At 36.1% G+C, this 17,779-nt stretch overlaps 2 protein-coding genes across 3 annotated transcripts; both read right to left on the bottom strand.

Moving 5' to 3' along the window:
- Positions 1-1,051: 1,051 nt before the first annotated feature.
- Positions 1,052-12,674, bottom strand: pgap6 (post-glycosylphosphatidylinositol attachment to proteins 6). Of its 2 annotated transcripts, none has more exons than XM_028472804.1 (13): positions 12,506-12,674; positions 11,548-11,731; positions 11,250-11,448; positions 9,874-10,001; positions 9,494-9,759; positions 7,615-7,940; positions 6,233-6,326; positions 5,980-6,094; positions 5,669-5,808; positions 5,022-5,200; positions 3,499-3,645; positions 3,293-3,409; positions 1,052-1,963 (listed from the first exon to the last, which is right to left on the bottom strand). In XM_028472804.1, exons 1-13 carry the CDS (start codon positions 12,567-12,569, stop codon positions 1,631-1,633), a joined length of 2,292 nt encoding a protein of 763 aa, XP_028328605.1. In that variant the 5' UTR covers positions 12,570-12,674; the 3' UTR covers positions 1,052-1,630. The 2 variants fall into 2 exon arrangements, with proteins under 2 accessions (XP_028328605.1, XP_028328604.1); XM_028472803.1 differs by having other exon boundaries at positions 5,669-5,811.
- Positions 12,675-13,657: 983 nt separating this feature from the next.
- LOC114479595 (leucine rich adaptor protein 1-like) lies at positions 13,658-17,373 on the bottom strand. Its single transcript, XM_028473349.1, has 3 exons — positions 16,976-17,373; positions 15,875-16,062; positions 13,658-14,445 (listed from the first exon to the last, which is right to left on the bottom strand). Exons 1-3 carry the CDS (start codon positions 17,183-17,185, stop codon positions 13,959-13,961), a joined length of 885 nt encoding a protein of 294 aa, XP_028329150.1. The 5' UTR covers positions 17,186-17,373; the 3' UTR covers positions 13,658-13,958.
- Positions 17,374-17,779: the final 406 nt, after the last annotated feature.

Below are 17,779 nucleotides of genomic sequence, written 5' to 3' on the forward strand. Positions count from 1 at the left end.
TCAAGAGAAACAGCAGACTTGGTTGGTTTCAATAGCAGAGGGGCACTGTGGGTAAAGTCGGTGACATGAGGACAACAATGTAATTCTATGACGTACTGCTAATTTGTATTAAGATTAGTTTTCATGAAGTTATTTTGAATGAGTTTCCTTTCTTCAATCTTATCCAAACCGTAATTTTTAGTCTTAAGTCACTTCCTGTAGGAAATATAATATACTTTTATACAACTTTCATTTCATTCTTCTTCTCATACACATTATTGTAGCTGAGGACGCTTTAAGAGCCAAGTCCAGCCTCGTCTTCAGCACTGTTGGGTGACATTTGGATAATTTGACACCAGGATCATTGATGCTAAATATTCTCTGTGTAACTACGGCAGAGGTGTCTAACTCATTTTAGTTCAGGGGCCAAATACGGAGCAGTTTGATCTCAAGTGGACCACAGATTTTATGCGGGAAAACAAGTAATTTCAACATTATTGTGCCCGAGTTTGCACTTCTACGTATACATAAAATATGTAAGAAATATACAATATCCAAGCGTTTTAAATTTCCTAGATTTTGTGACCAATTTCCATTTATTAATGGAAATATTATGTAATAATTTTAGCAAAGTTGAAGGATTTTGTAAGAATTTTGTGTGTTTTTTTTTTTTAACAGTTTACCATTAAAAATTAGTGCAATCATGCAATATAAGCACAGGAAGTGTTAATGTTCATTTACACAATAAATAATGTTTTCTCTGTAATTTTTACTTTCTCCTGCGGGCCGAATTGGATGCTTCAAAGAGACGGATTTGGCTCCCGGGCGATGAGTTTGACACATCTGAACTATGGTCCATCCATCCATCCATCCATTTTCTTACCCGCTTATTCCCGTTTAACAGGGTCGCGGGGGTCTGCCGGTGCCAATCTCCGGCTCTCATAGGGCGCTTGGCGGGGGTACACCCTGGACAGGGCGCCAGTCCATCACAGGGCAACAGAGACACAGACAACCATTCACTCTCTCATTCACTCCTATGGGCAATTTAGAGACTCCAATCAACCTTACAGTCATGTTTTTGGATTGTGGGAGGAAGCCGGAGTACCCGGAGGAAACCCACGCAGCACGGGGAGAACATGAAAACTCCACACAGAAAGGACCCAAGTGTCCACCCCAGGGCTTGAACCCAGGACCTCTGAACTATGGTATTTCTCATATTTCAGATAGTTACAGGAAATAATAAAGTAAGGTTTAACGTGCATGTTGTTTTTGTAATGGATTAATGAGGAGTGTTTATGTTAATTATAAATAAAACATGATTTATCATCATTAGAGTTAAGAACAGACTGAAGTAAAGTGTTTAGCTAAGAGTTACAACCAATTATCTCCCACTCTTGTAAAATAAAAACATACATCTACAAAAGCAAGGAGGTCAAAGGTCACGCTCTCTGCTACCTGAAGGCTTTGCTCTCAACAAGTGAGCTGGTACAGTGGGCCACCATTGGTTTACAGAACAGGATTTCAAGTAATCAATCACCAAGTTTATACTGTCTTGCAGGTCAATTTAGAGATCTATTAACATAGTTCTAACAACATAGATTTCATATATATGTAATATCTAGATTCTATGCCACCTTGGTAATGTGCACTACTAGGTGACGGTGTAGAGCTCGTCTTTGCTGCTGCTCTCACAAAGCGTGTACCCACAAACTCGAGGTCTCCATTTCCAGGTCCAGCTCAGGTTCCAGCCTCGGCTCCATCCACAAGCCTCCCTCTCCTTTTCCATGGGAGGCAGCAGAAATACGACACAGGTGGCTACCAGGATGTGCCACAGCGAGTGTGTGTAGTAGTAATTATCCTCCGTCTCAGCGAAAATGTACAAACACACGCCGATGAGGGCGCATAGTATTCCAGGGATCAGATGGAAAGCCCAGCGTCGCCATGAAGGGGGATAGCAGTGTCGTCTACGGACCCCTCGGTACGTCTAGAAACAGGAAGCTCACAAAGGTCAAACCCATATTGGGGTTGAAAATGAACGTGCAGTGTTTCCCACAGGACCAGATTTTTATTGTGGTGACTGATTTCCCGCAAGGGGAAATTTTTAATTTAAAATGTTTTATTTTTTTTCCCACCACAGTTTATTCGGACTTTTTTGCATTCCGTCCTTGTGGGTTACCGTAGTGCGATGTGGGGGCAGGGGAAACAAAAGCCCTATTTACAAAAGCGTTAAAAACTAATGGAAGATCAAGAAGAGATGCTTTTGTTTTGAAATGGGGATGTTTGGCTTTCAGCTTGAAGTAGGGCTGTGGAAAAAAATCAATTTACTCGATTTTGTAGATAAAAACGATTTTTATTTTGTGAATTCCATTTGTTTTTTTTTTCCCCACCAGTTTTTTCCGACTTTTCTACGTTCTGTCCTTGTGGGTTACCGTAGCGCGATGTGAGCCAGGTCTCTCTTTGTTTACATTTGTTTACCCTTTGAGTAGGCTGTATGTGTGCCACAGTCATGTTTAATGTTTAATTCGTAATATGCTGAGATGCTAAGGGAAGGGTTTATTATCTTTTTATTGTAATGTTACAAAATATGTACAGTAGTTATCTGATTTCTTAATCAGAAAATTGAAGCTACTGTGAAGTTGCTGTTGCACTTTTGCTTAAACCTGGTTTAAAGCTTGAAATAGTTGAATGACAGAGCTTCATTTACTTTTTATTTTGGGATTGTTCTATGCATTTTAACTCTTGACAATCACAGCAGTAAAGTTGCACTTTTGACAATATATCTGATGTCTGCAATAATTTTTAAGTGCACTGAAAAAAAAAAAAAAAAAAAATTCGAAACTCAAATTTTTCTTTCAAAAAAATCAGAGATTTTTTTTAGGCAAAACTGCCCAGCCCTAGCTTGAAGCTGGTCTTAGGATGATTTCACGTTCCGCTCGCAATGCATCATGAAGCGGTTGAGTATGAGTAGTGTGCCCCCCGTGCACACTTAAAAAATGTCCCAATATGGTATACATCTGGGTATTTCTCACATACTCAATATTTCCAAACTATCTACATACTCATTTTGACGTCAGACTTAGTATGAGTAATATATGAGATTTCAAACACAGACCAAGTGCTTTAAGAAGTGCATCTACCTCTTTGGTTTTATTGGAGGAGCAGTTGCATACCACCACCAAATGTACAGGAGTTGTAATGACATGCTATACACACAGAGGGAGGACGAACAGCGCCAAAACCTATTTGTAGCAGGCCGCCACGAATGAATGTGTGGGAAACACTGACATGATTCTGCACAATAAGTCATACTCACCCAGGCAATGATCATAAACATCAAGGCACAGAGGACTGGGCCCAGCAGGTTCCACAGGCCTTTGCGATCCAGTTGCATGGACATGGCGATCAGCAGAGCTCCCAGCATGAACAGAGTCTACGCACAACGCAGAAAGAACAGGAAAGTTTTTTTTTTTTTTTTTAAATGCTCCTCTCAATGAATTGGTTTAAAGGATGGTGTCTTACATATTTGAATATGTCTTTGATGCGAGCCATGCACAGGATGGTGACCCAGATGGAGCAGGTGGAACCCAGGAAGTCGCAGTACTGGAGAGCATCGTAGTCCATTATACACATAACTGCTACACCAGGCTGGTCACAGGCATGGTAGAACTAAAAATCACAGAAACCAAGGGAAACTAACATTAGTCACTTCATTTCAAATCTGACTATGCTCTTAATTTGACCATTTAAAGTACTTTCATTAACCCACTTCATGCAAATGGATTTATCAACACTTAATTTAAAATCAGGACACATTTTTGGTAAGCAAGATCCTAATAATCAATTTAAAATAAAAGAAAGTGATTTATTTTGACCATAAAACATATAAATACATTATTAAAAGAGGAAGAACATTGTAGTAAACAAGTCACTACTCCAACATGTGAGCAGGCATTTTATGATGCGTCCAAAAATATATTAACTCGTTAAAGCTGCTGGAAAAAATATGTTTTCTTTTATCATATAAAGACCGTGTAGTCCTCATAGAGCAATAAAACAAGCTCATTTGCTCAAAAATAATAAGACGTTAAAGGTTGAAATTCCCACTGGAACGTTTGTTTTGATCTCCACTGTAAACACAATTTTTTTACATCGTCAGAAACGTTTTGCGCATTGCATTGTGGGAGGTGGAGTTCAGTAGTGTTTTTACTTCATTCTTACTGTGATCCAATAAACTCTACCTAAGTGACTTCCCAACACATTTTTGGTGTTTTCACGGACTGAAAGTTGTGATTGTCCCTCAGAATGAGGCGATATTATGGGGAATAAAACTAGAACAAAAAGGGTTCACTGTGTTCTTGTCTGGTGAAGAAACGCAAGAAATCCTAGTAAGAATGAAGTAAAAACACGCTGATGCATCCGTTTACGAGACTTCACATCCCACAATGCAATGCACAAATCTTTACCCACAATATAACCAAAGAGAGTTTTTACAGTGAAGATCAAAACAAACATTCAAAAAACAATTTCAACATTTTACATCTTGTTTTTGAGCAAAATACATTTGATTTATTAATCTATGAGTCTATACACTAGGGATTTATCTGATAACACGTTTTTGTCTCCAGCAGCTTTAATGTAAAGGCGAGTCAGACGCTCAGCTTAGTCTATGTAAGGTGGTCGAATGCACTGACTGAAATTTAGATTCAAGCAATAAAACATAAAGAATGACAGGATGACTATAATATCATACATTAGGAGTGCACAAACACTGATTCTGTACCAGAATAAGTACTAGCTAAACTTTATCTAAAGAAGAAGTTTGGAGAGCTCTGATAGATCACCGATGTCTCTGCTGCATACAAACTGGATAAATAATGTGTCTAAAATCTAGCCATAAAGCACTTTTCACAGTAAATCAATGTTAAACATACTATTTTAAATAAGACAACTGTTTATAAAAGATCTGCAGAAAATGCAACAAAGTAGGAACTAAAGAGTCAATAAGACTAAACTCGTATGCATCGTATGACAAAATGCGTTACCGTGGAGAAGAACATCGTGAAGATGTAGACGGAAGCCTCAGTGATGTACCAGCATTTGATTGCCACCGCGATGGCTGGAAGGAAGAACAGGTTGCTGAGTGTGAGCAACAGGGTTGCTGTTAGCTGGCGACCGTACGACTGAGCTGTGGAACCATCAGTGCAGCCCCAACCGTTCCAACCTGCAATCAAAAAAGAAGAAAAACATTACATTATCTCCCATCACTTAAAGATAAACTACTGAAAAACACAAAGAATTATACGTCACTTTTGTTCAAATAGACATTTCATATTATTACCTGAACTCTTGTTTTTTTTACTGTACTTATGCATATTGTGTTGACTTTCTTTATTATTTATGTATATTCTTCATTTCTGTTGTATCATGTTTACACTATATTTCCACTAATATTTCTTTTGTTGTATGCTACTGGACCCGAGACACACATTTTGTTTTTTTATGGAAACATGAAAAAACCTTAAACCTTAATCACCTCATCACTGCTGATTAGAAAACAACTAATGTCTAGCTCTCTGTATTGCTGCTAATCAACATGCTTTACAAACACCAAACACCATCTACAGTAAGGGTATTTCTTTTAGCCTGCCCTCTGCTGTTGCATTTCTCTAAAGCAAAAAAACGTTGATACCAGCTTTGCAGACGCAGGCGGAGTACAGGTAGGTGTAGGACCGCAGCAGTCGACATTCACCGTAGGTACCACAGTCCTCTACACAGCCACTGACAGACACCTCAGGAACCACAGACACCAGTGAGGTGTTACCACAGTCACTGCTGTGGAAAATCAATGACACAAAAGTTAGCTACTAACACAAAAATAACCTGAAAACGTCATTGTACAAATATGAAAATTGGTTTCATTATTTGTAAGAGAGATAATAACAAAATATATATTCAAGAGAGTTAATGAAATGTTTATTTCATTGTGTGCATGTGCATTACCTGTTGCATATTAGCTGCATAGTGAGGTACCATGTTGCTGAAGTGGGAAAAGGCAGTCGGAGCACGTCTTTGGGAACGCTGGTATTCACAGCGACAGAATAACCTTCAAACAAAGCTGTGGGAAAACCAGTGGTTGGAAGACTATGAATTATCAAAACGTTTTGTTTCTCTATTAAGTTTTTAAATTCTTAAAGAGGTCTCTTTACTAATTTGTCTTTTTAATTTTAGTTTGTGTGTGTCAGTATCACTGTACCAGTGCGACAGGCCTGTGAGTGATTGAGCTCAAGAACTGGAGCCCATGGAGAGAAACAGGCGACCACGCTGCTGTTCCCTATGGTTATGTTTGTCTGCAAACACACAAAACATACACAACTATTAAAGCAGGTGCATATATAACTTCATGAAGTTTGTTTGATTCAGACAAATTAAGATAATATCACATCACAATATGATGTAAGAAGAGATATCATTAAATATAAAACAAAAGGGACTGGAGACTCTGGCCAGAGAAATGTTCCTTTTGACACACGTTTACTTAACTTGTCAGCATTACAATAACAAAACAAAACACCGAATTTTCAGCATAGCCCAGAGCCATAGGCAAAAATCGACATTTCCTGGAAGCTTCCAAAATAAAAGCACCCGACGGGAAATACTTACATTTTTAACTTTTCATCTCAGAACATAAGAAGGTTCACTTAACGTAAATAAATCAATAAAATAAGGTATTTTCACATAAATAAATTGATCCTTGGAAATCAATTCTTTCTTTATGATTACAAATAGGGATGTAAGAAAAAAATCGATTTTATACTGTATTGAGATATTTCATTGCACTATTATTGTATTGATCCAAAAAATATCCAAATAGATTTTTTTTAAATGATGTCTTTTAACGAAAAAACCATTTAAATGCGCTAACATATGCATAGCATGTAAACGTCTCGTCACTCGGCGTCAGTGAACCACATCAGACCTTGTTAAACTAACTCCTCAATGCATTTTAGCTTGGAGGTTGTTTATTTACACTTTATTTTCATAAAACATACTGGGCACTTGTAGAGATGCATGTGGTTACTTTTTTAAGAACTTAACAGAATCAGAATCTGTTGTAGAATCAAAAGTTACACTTTTTTGAAAAACGTAATTTGACAGTTTGATAAACACGCCACTTGTTTATGATATTGATACTTGAATTACAGTTAGTTACCATTTATCAAGTTTTTGAAAAAAAAATGAAAATTGTTTTTCCTACCATTTTGTACTGTAAATGTGAAATTTGTAATTACTGATATTTCGATACATATCAAATTGTTTAGTAACGGAATAGATTGAAATATGTCGTATCGCGACATGCAAATCATGAATCGTATCGTCAGATTCATGGCAGTTAACAACCCTAATTATAAATCTTTAACGAAAAAGAAATTCCCAACGGTCTTGCTTCTCATTTGCTGAGCCCTTTCATACTCTTCCCTCTCCACCTGAATGCTGATCTGAATCAGGCTTTGAAGAGAGAAAGGAGTAGGAACAGGCCCTAATATCATCAAAACAGTTCTTAGTGGTAGAACGTAAACCATTTTCAATGTCTGAAAGCACACACCCAGTATAGCATCACCAGTCATCCTGACTTACTGTGTTGAGCGTGAGCTGCAGGTTGAGCGTGCCACCAGTGGCTTGTGTGTGTAGGGGATAGGTGAGCAGCGTGGCGTGTGTGTTGGTGACACTGACGTTGGGTCCATTGGCAGGTGTGAACCGTAGCGACAGAACATCCGCCTCCTCATACAGAACAGGGATGCTCCACACGCATGCAGACTCAACCAGGGGAGATTTCAGGGGGGGCGACTCAGCAGCTGAGGAGCTGTTCCCCATCACTGTTGAGTTGGTGGAACTGCTGTAGTTATGGAGTTGGTTAAAGTCATTGTCTGCTTCAAAGCCAACACTTGGTGGCTTACATCCAACTGGAAAAAAAAAAAAACATGCATAAAAACACAATTTAAAGCCACCAAGAGCGCATGGATGAAGGCACAGCGATACTTTAACGAGGCGACGTAAATCATACACAGAGGAAGTGCTTTGGAGGATATAATACAATATAAAGTGAAAATAATCAGGTTTTAATTTAACCAATTGGCATTTACCTCTGAGATGTTTGATATTAGCTTTTTGCAGATATTTGATAGGACAATACTGTCCAACACTTAATTTCTGATATTAACTGATACATATAGTCTATATACTGGTAAATATACAGTACACAGACTCTAGAAAACTAATAGGTCACATTATATTTATTCATAGTGAATGGACATGTTGTGCCTCCATTTAATGTGATGCCTTACTAGATGTATCAAAAATAAAACATCATCTGTGCAAAAAAAGAAAACTCATTCAACTGAAGATATGGAAAAAGTGCCATAATTATTTTCAACATCTCTCAAATATCGATATATATATATATATATAACCTGTCCTTTCTTTTTCAGTATTTCCCCTAATAAAGTTTTCCATACCCTTTTATTAGGGAGGGCTGGTGATTTATTGTTGAAAGGAAAGATATGCACATCTTTCAAGAAAAGATTACACTAAATGGAGTGTCAACATAAGACAACAAATGCAGACATGGGGAAAGAAACAATAAAAAGATTAAATATCAGCTGAAAACCCATATCGATGCCAACCAATATTACATAATATAGTAAATATTGTTGGGCTGAAAATATGGCGCGTCTCTAATCCAAATAACTAAAAAAATGCTTTAAATTTTTGAATTTCAGAATGATTTGCAACTTATAAACAAATGTAATTTTTCCCATTAAAAAAATTTGATTATTAGGTGTGTCCTGATCCAATATTGATATCGGTCCGATATCAGCAGAAAATCAATTGCATCGGCCTGCATCTAAAATCCCTGATATAAGCACTTATCTATTAAATTTATTTAAGCTATTTTTTGTTTACTTTATTCAATCGAAGAATAATCTTATGTTTAAGGTTAAAATGTAGTTTTTTTAACGCCTCCCGTTGCTGACTATTGTCCACACTGCAAAATATGTCATAAAAGTATGTATGATTCATGCATATACCACATCAAATCGATATCGACCAATACTCGTGTCTAAAATATCGATATATCGGAAAGGAAAAGGTTGTATTGGGACATCTTTCTTTATTTTTGAAAAAACTGCTCAACACCACTTTTTTCCTTAAACTTATGACTTGCTTCCGTAAAATATTTATTTGTTTTACATAATTTTTTTTCCTTCATAAAATTTTTTTTAAAAAAAATCTACTTTCAGCCTAAATCTTTATCTTTGCCGTCAAAAATCACGTTGATACAATTCCACTGTCCAAAATTTCAACATTTTCTCAACATCAATTTTTTTATCTCAATTTCAACCTTATTTTGTGATGGATCCGAATGAAGAGGAAAAAAAAAAAGACCCTTCAATCAAATCAATTTGTGTGAAAAACTTTCATTTCAAATGTTGAATATATATGTTACTGAGCTCACCTGTATAGTTTGAAATGATACTAAAGGTGACGGTACGGTTCACTTGGTCGCTCTCTACTAAAACACGCACCCAGGTGTCCCAGGGTGGGTTAGAGAGAGCCGCAGAGCAGCTGGTCCCCGTACAGTTCACCGTTACTGGCTCCTGCTGCAGAGAGGCAGAGCCCAGTTTGAGAACCAGCAGGCACTTCCCACTTTCAGTCGTCTCTGCTGACAAACATTCAGCTACAGTAACAGAGAGAGATGAGGCAAACTGTGGAACATACAACCTGCGACACACAGACGCAAACCATTAGCGTGCATACTGGATCTGCACAATTCAGAAAAACAGGACAAAAAGTCACGTGGGTGGGTTTTTTGGAAACATTTGGCAGAGGTCTTACTTAAGGCGTGCAGGTCTGTTAGGCGCCGCTGTTTGTGTGAGGTACGTGTTCTGCTGTAAAACAGGTGTGTCCACTTCTCTCCTGATTGACAACTGAGGCTGGAAGAGATATGAACAAGACGGAAAGCCCTGACCGGAAAAAAGAACAATGTAGTATTATAACTGGAGCTCTGCCCATTGGTGCAAATATGCGTTCAATTAATCTATGCTTTAAGTATAGCGATTTTAGGCAAAAAGAAACAAAAATGGAAATGTTGACAAGGCTTTAGCATGAACGCTGCATGTGGCAGCTGAATAAAATACACAGCGTCTAAGAATGCAGTTCAACTGCTCTCCAAAACAAAGAATAGCACACATTCAGGGCTATAAGAAAATATAATAACTGCACTCTAACTAAAAGAGTTATCACAGGCATATCATTGCAATAATAAGGAGGAGACCTGGTGTTTCAGGCTGTGGCCCCCAGATTCTGGAATAACCTGCACCAGTCTCTCTGGGAGCTCAACTGTGTGGACACTTTTCAGAAACTGTTGAAGACTATGCTTTTCAGAAAAGCTTTTAATTAACTGGATTTTAAATCATTTTTCTTTATCCTTTTACGATGCTGCTCCTATAATGTATATTCACCCATGTTTTATTATGCTATTATGATGTTACACTTGTATTAATTTCCCCCACAGCTCTGTACAGCACTTTGTGATTTTATCTGCGAAAAGCATTTTATAAATAAATTATTTACTTACTTACTAATAAAGTTAATCTAACCAGGCTAGAAAACTGACAGATAATTGTAATCATTAGTAACTAATATATCTTTAATGGGTCTTCAGGTCATCCAATGCACTTCAGTCCAAAAAAATCTATAATTTTACCAATTGTTCCTTAATAATTCAATAGGCATATAATTTTTTGTTTGATCAGATGATAGTATGGCCACTAAATTGGCCATACCTTTTGAGATATGGCCAATTTAGTGAGGGGGGTATGTGTTGATTTTTTTGAATCCTCGTTTCTACCATTTTCAGTCTCTTGAAATCTGAAAAAATACATTTTTTTTTACTATCTCATTTGCTCATAAATGCATGTGGGAATGTAAGAAAAAAATCTGAATTCTGTTTCTTGGGATATAAGACAATTTTTCTTTATGTAACTTCTTCATTTTTATTTTGGACCCCAACTTTGGGTTATTTCACCAGTCGTGGGTATTGCAAATTCTTTACATGAGGTCATTGTAGGTTTCTTCTGTCTAATAATAACTTATTTGTTTTTTTACTTAGTTGAAAATGAAATAAAAGACTGCAGAAAACCCAAGATTATTATTTTTTTTATCCAAACTTGACTTAATTAATAAGAAATCACAAATATCTTCACACAAACCTTTTGTTGAATCCGGCCGTCATCTTCAGGCAAGTGAGCAGCAACAAACCAATAACCCGGAGCAGGGTTGGAGAGGTTGAAAGATGAGCTCTGCGTTGTTACTGGTAGAGTCAATAACAAACTGGGACTCCAAAGAGTGGCATTGGGAAACACAGCCCCTATTGGGTTAACAACTGGAGGGGAACCCCAACGAATATGGCTGCAAATTGATAAGAATTGATGAGAAGTTAATGTTCAGAACATTTATAATATGTCAATTGTAAGAGACAGTGAAAGGGAAATTGTGTTTCTTTCTTACATGGTAACATTGTGTTGTCCACAGTAAAAGTTTTGACTCTTTGTGACAGAGAACAGCCAGCGAGCGATGGCTGTTTCCTCTGGAATGTAAAACCTCTGCAACCTCACGTTGCCATACCAACTGTACTTTGATAACTTCTGGGCGGGTTTGGAGGACAGCTCGGACACAAAAGTCACCTCTCCATCTGAAGGAATACATTTGATATGAGATTCAAATAAAATTAATGGAAGAATGGAAATTAATTAGGTCTGCAAAAAAAAAAAAAAGCAACAAGATTATAGAAAGACGAGAGTAGACTGAGTAAAGACTCGGTGTCATAGTAACAGTGCCAGAAATTTGATTGTGGAAAAGTTCTTGAAAATTCAATTTATGTTGAACAACTTAAAGTGAGATAAAAAATAATAATAGAATTAGCTGAAGTCATAATAGGAGATGTACTGAATGCAGAACGTGCCTAAAATTTATATCATAAGAAAGTATAAAAATTACTAAATTAAAAGAACAAGTGAGAATTTTCAAACATTTTCTCAAGGTTTTGATAGCAGAAATAGAAAGTGTAGAAATAGAAAGAGAAAAACAAGCAAAAATTAAATATATGAATAAATAAATGAATAATAAAAAGGCTCACCACCACACATATTTCTGATGGACACATGCAAAAGGCCAGGACACACATTTATTTTTAATACATTTATTGCACTTTTTCAAATTTAGATTTAACTTATTTTGGTTAGGTGTGATGTTAGCTAAACAATATAATTAAACAAATGTGTGTTTTAAGTGCGACATACTATAGCACAGATGCAGTCATACTAAGAAATCGATTTGAAATAATTTCCACGCCAAATGAGAACAATTAAAAGTGAAACACAGTGAACAGGTGGCATCTACAAACAGGAAGCGGTTAGCTACATGCTACATGCTAACAGCCCTCACTTCGACCTCACTGCTGACTCACCGTCTCCTGAAGCCCAGGCCGTCAGTACGACCACAAAGAGGACACGTAGAAAGACACCGTCCATGTTTCTGCTCTAACTGTCCCAGTCATGACATTCCTAGGCCTCCACCTGTAACGTTACCTGGACGTCCTGCAGAAAAGAGACCTCCCAGGCAGCGGCAGGCTGACACTTCCGGGTTCTGGTTGTAAATAAATGACGTCATAAAGCTAGCCAGTCGATGCGTTTGGTTGCTCATCAAATTGGATGATTGGCGATAAATCACGATATAATGTGAACGACATTTCTCGTTCACATTTGAACCGCTTTGCATCATAGAAATGTTCACAAAGGGTTTTAATTTTCTATACAAATATAGACAATTTTTTTTCAACTTGCTATTTAAAAAAGGAAAGTTTTATGAATTAAATGTTTTTTTTGTTTTTTTTAAAAAAATATTTTTTACTATTCAAGTACTAGAGAAAAACACTTTTCTTTTTTTTCTTTTTTGGTAATTTCTTCTTTAGTTTTGGGGCTAAGGGATGACCATGCGAATTCCACTGAAAAAAATAAATCACGTATTTTTTGCACATTTTTGACAAACAGACATATGATAATGGTGTTTGTTGATGTTTATTAATTTTAACTGTAAAAAATTTAAAACTAAGTACTGAAAGTGACAATTTAAACTGAATGTCATACATTACTTTAAACAACAAAAAAAAGTTTTGGGTCCATATACAACATGCAATGATTGTTAGCCTTTTCACCCAATTTGGATGGAAGTAACTTTAAATTGAAGGTGAAAGTCTACAGCTAAAGCATGTTTTAAGATTAAAGCAAAATAAATAAATAAATAAATAAATGAATAAATAAATAAATAAAATGTTTAATTTTAAACCCTGTTTGGGTTTTATAGAACCAAAACACATTCATGTTTTATGAATGTACTTAGACTTTTTCTTAAACACATTATCCCCAATGCCATCAACATTTTTTGTTGATGGGATTTTTTTTAATCAAATAATGATAAGAATTCATCACCAAACCAAACTTTATTTCCAGTGTTACACAGTTCATCATTATAAAAGTATTTAAAAAGGGTTACAATTCAACATTTCCAGCCTGCTAAGTAAATAACAGGGACAACATTGATGAGTGTTCTTTCTGTGGAATATTGAGTAACGTAAAATAACCATTACCATTTTTATTTCTTCAATAAACATTAAACACATGCAATTTTGTGTTCTGCACATCTTTTATTGATACTGATTAACAAAAACTACTGTAAATCATCCGTCTTTCTGTCTAAATGAGGACCAAATTGAGTAAAATCGGGTCTAAAGAACAACAAGTGAATTATAAGATATATATATATATATATATATATATATATACCATAATAATCTCATAGAATTGATAAATATGTGCTGGGACGCATGACCATCATACAGTTTAAAAAGATTTTCAAGAAGTTCATAGAAATGTAACATCATCCTGTGACTCCACCCAGCACCACTGAGCATCATAGCCTAACAGAAGCTTCTCATTATCAAGTGTCGTCTCTTTTTCTTCCTTTGTGTTGGTTTGAGATCCTGGCAATAAACTCTCCTGACCTGGATGCACTGGTGACTGAGCTTGAGCAGAGCTCCCAGTTTGCTCTGACTGGGATTCCCTTCCCTTGCTGGTCCTGAGTAAAGCTCTCCGTAGGATGTTAGCACCATCCTTTCTCATTTTGTGTGGAGTGACATCATCTGAGTCTTGGGATGCACATGTTCCTACATTAGCTTTGGCCCAATCATTGCCTGATGACTGATCATAAACTCCATGTGGAATTCTCATTGCACTTTCTTTGTTGTAGTAGCTCTGGTGGTTGGAATCATCACAGTCGTAGGTGGAGTGAAGCAGAAGCAGATCGGTGGATGTCTCACAATTCAAATCCTGAGGGAATGTTGGACTTTTTCTGTGAAGGAAACAAAATCACTGAATAATGTTGATCAAGATCTCAGAAATAATGTAAATTATATTGAAATATACAATGCTTGAAGTTTTCTTTTTTCTTATGCTGCTCTTTAAATCCCATACGATCTTGTAGCTAATATACATATTAACTAATAATGTCAGTAAATCACAAAAGTCTTTCAGTTTGAATTTCTAACTGTATGGAGTGATTGTTGATTGTTCATGTAATTTAATGAACTATCGTATTTTTCATTCGTACTCTATACTTTTATGATCATAGACTTATATTGTTTGAAAACTTTCAGATGATGCAAATGTATATATGATATAATTACCTAATGTCGAATACAGTGTTTTTCAACCCTGGGTTCGTGACCCGATGTGGGGTCGTCTGAAATGCCTATTAATTGATTTTAAAAAAATGCCTTTTTTTTTAAAAAATTATTTTTCAAATTACAACACAACACACAATCCTAAACAGCTATTGTATTTCCCATTCTCAAATATAAATATGGCTCAAATTAAATGCAATAGAAAAATATCTGCGCTAGTGCATATTGTCACTTTTTGCACTAATATAACAAACATGTTAAAAAACCTAATTCTAGGAAGAAAAAACATGTATTTGGGGTCGCCAGAATTGTGTGATATAAAAGTAAGGGTCACAATCCAAGAAAAAGGTTGGGAATCACTGGCCTAATATCTTCTTTTTTTCAAAGTAAAATATTCCTTATAAGCTTTAAACAATTACAAAATCCAAAAATACAGAATATTCTAGGCAAGAAAAGATTACTGAATCAATCAAAAAAGTTGCCTGAAGGATAAAAGCATCTTTAGGTTATTATCCATAAAATGAATATTGGGAAGACTTTCGGTGTATGAATATGACATGATAGGTACAATTAAAGCAGGTAAAGGAAGAAAATAAAAAGGTGAACAGACAAATGATTTAAAAGCTTAAAAATTTCAGATGAACGTAGAAAGGAAGGAGAAGCTAAAAAGGGAACAGGTGTAAAAATTAAAAAGGGTGGAAGAGATAACCAAGAACACGCTTGAAAGAAATTATGCCCATATGTATATATTAGGGTTGGGACAATACATTGAATTCCCGACACAATAAAATAGACGACAATGGGCTCTCGATAATGACACAATCTTATTTGGAAAGGAAAAAAAGACCAAAATGTGAAAAATGCAGTTGGAAAAATAATCTCTCATGCATTCATTTTACTTTAATATCACAATATCTTGTCACACAATAAATCATCCCACGTTTATATCTATATATCTTGCAATGCATCAGGGCATACTGTAAGTACGCTTATTTCCACTTAGGTAATACATCAGTGCGGATAAAACATTTTGACTCGTGTGATACAATTTTCTTTAAATTCTCATGTAGAGAAGCTTTAAAACAGACTGCCTTATACCTGCAGGGGGACATGGAGGGTCCCTGTTCCTCCACAGTCACGAGGCTACTCAGGCTTCCTGTTAAACTGCTGCCTCGGCTGGTTAAGGCTCCACGCTCCTCCATCATCAACCAACGCATGGCCTCAATACCTTCATGCACAGCCATCAGCTGGCGTAGAATCTTCACATCAGCAGATCTGAGCCACATCTGTATGAATAAAAACAGGCTGACCAGTGAATCAAAGGATCTTCACACTAATGATAGCAATAGTACAATGTTAAACCTACATGTCAATGTTAAACCTAAATGTCAAATCTAATTCTAAATGATAGATCTCAATCTAAATGTTAAATATTACATTACATACACAGTAGTTTTAGCAACAAATCACATTTAAAAAATGTATGTCACATTTTTTTTACATTACTTTTGATCAGATTTACAGCAATATCTGTAAAATTTGGGATACTTCTCCTAAAAATAAAATGTCAACGATAAACCCGAATTTCAAATCTAAATCTAAATGCTTAATGTTACATTTATAAATATAAATATTACATTTGAATATAAATGATAAATATACATCTAAATGCTAAATGTTAAATCTATATCTAAATGTTAAATCTAAATGTGAACTTTCATTGGGTACTTCTGGTGAATTTGCATATTAGCTAAATATTTAGTTTTACCCCTGACATTAATATATAACATTTATATTTAACATTCATATTTAGATTTAACAATTAAATTTTATGTTTAAATGTAACATTTAGACTTAGATTTAACATTTAGCTTTAACATTATATTCTTATGAGAAAATTAAATAGTACTAATTTCACAAATAGTGCTGTAAATCTGGTCAAAAGCACAACATACAATCGGCGCCCAGTAGAATTCACTACTATTTTATAAGATTTTAAGTTAACGATAGGAAAGCTAAAGCATGTTCAAGGAAGTGAGATGAGAATCTGTTTCTCCAAATAAAAAGGAGCTCAGACTTTTCACACCTGCAGTGTAAATACATTTCTGAAAACAAGTTGTGCAGGTTTGTAGCAGAAAGGAAACCTTGTGTAAAAAGGCACATAGTGAGCAATAGCTGAGAGCACAAACACACGTCTACCATCTCTTGTTTTAAATTGTTGATTTTGTCAGAAAAGCTGTCACAGACAGAACCGGAGTGTTCCCTTTTGAGCACGTCTGACTTCCAACCATCCTCTGGATTTTTGGAATCCTTCATCCAGATCAGTAGACTTGCAGGTATTTGCCTCCCGGTCTTGTTTTCCAGCTCCTTTAGATCAGGCAAGCAATCATAGAGCAAATACTCTGCCATGTCACCAACTATCTAAATCACTGACTTTAACAAACATCAGCTCATCATCTGCAAATCCTGTAAACCAACAACAGCAGGTCTTCAAGCTTAGTCACAGAACAGCAGAACAAGTCCATGAAAATGCTGGAAGTGTAGGGAGCAGGTCCTGTATGTATGGCTCACACTATTCAGACTGCTGAGGTATTTCTGTTATGTAGCTCAGAGCAGGATGCTGGAAAAGGGAAGCGCTCTTTGTTTTGCTCACAAACAATGGTGGGAGTTTCATAGCAGAGGTCACATGGGCACCTGTGAATACTACAGACAAGAGCTGCTGGTCAACATTCCTATCAGAAAATGTGGATTACAGTAGGTACATTATCTGAACACCTTTACCCAAGTATGGACGAATTACTTAGTAATACATGTTTCATGATTTCACTTACTTTTAGTGAATTTAAGATTACAACAAGTCCAAATACAGTCCTTTGACTTTATAAAGAGGTTCATGTAACTCATATCTAACACTAGATGGTAGTATTTAGTTACTTTTAATGAGTGTTTTCCAGCTCTACTTCCAAAGTTTTTTTGGGTTTTTTTTTTCCCACCTTGTCTGCA

The sequence above is a fragment of the Gouania willdenowi genome, chromosome 17, assembly GCF_900634775.1.
Source record: "Gouania willdenowi chromosome 17, fGouWil2.1, whole genome shotgun sequence".
Classification (NCBI taxonomy): domain Eukaryota; kingdom Metazoa; phylum Chordata; class Actinopteri; order Blenniiformes; family Gobiesocidae; genus Gouania; species Gouania willdenowi.